This window comes from Cynoglossus semilaevis, chromosome 7 (genome assembly GCF_000523025.1).
Source record: "Cynoglossus semilaevis isolate Cse_v1.0 chromosome 7, Cse_v1.0, whole genome shotgun sequence".
Taxonomy (NCBI): Eukaryota; Metazoa; Chordata; class Actinopteri; order Pleuronectiformes; family Cynoglossidae; genus Cynoglossus; species Cynoglossus semilaevis.
Window position 1 is genome coordinate 12,579,695 of NC_024313.1, and position 253 is coordinate 12,579,947.

General features: G+C 54.2%; 1 protein-coding gene across 1 annotated transcript in view; it reads left to right on the forward strand.

Moving 5' to 3' along the window:
* galnt14 (UDP-N-acetyl-alpha-D-galactosamine:polypeptide N-acetylgalactosaminyltransferase 14 (GalNAc-T14)) overlaps positions 1-253 on the forward strand; it is a 41,589-nt gene that overhangs the window by 38,274 nt on the left and 3,062 nt on the right. The window contains exon 9 of the mRNA XM_017033454.2: positions 58-161. Coding sequence (XP_016888943.1) covers positions 58-161 — 104 coding nt within the window. The remainder of the gene's footprint in view (positions 1-57; positions 162-253) is intronic.

Below are 253 nucleotides of genomic sequence, written 5' to 3' on the forward strand. Positions count from 1 at the left end.
CCTGTGTCGTGGTCTCAGTCCTCATTTCTGTCTGCACGTCTTCTCTCCGTGTCTCAGGACTCCCATCATCGCCGGCGGCCTCTTCGTGATCGACCGCTCCTGGTTCAATCACCTGGGAAAATACGACACCGCCATGGACATATGGGGGGGGGAGAACTTTGGTGAGTGGAGCCGAGGGGGAGGAGTTTATTCATTTGAATGTGCACGTGTTTAACTATTGAAGTTACAGGGACGTAGACAGACAAACCGGGGG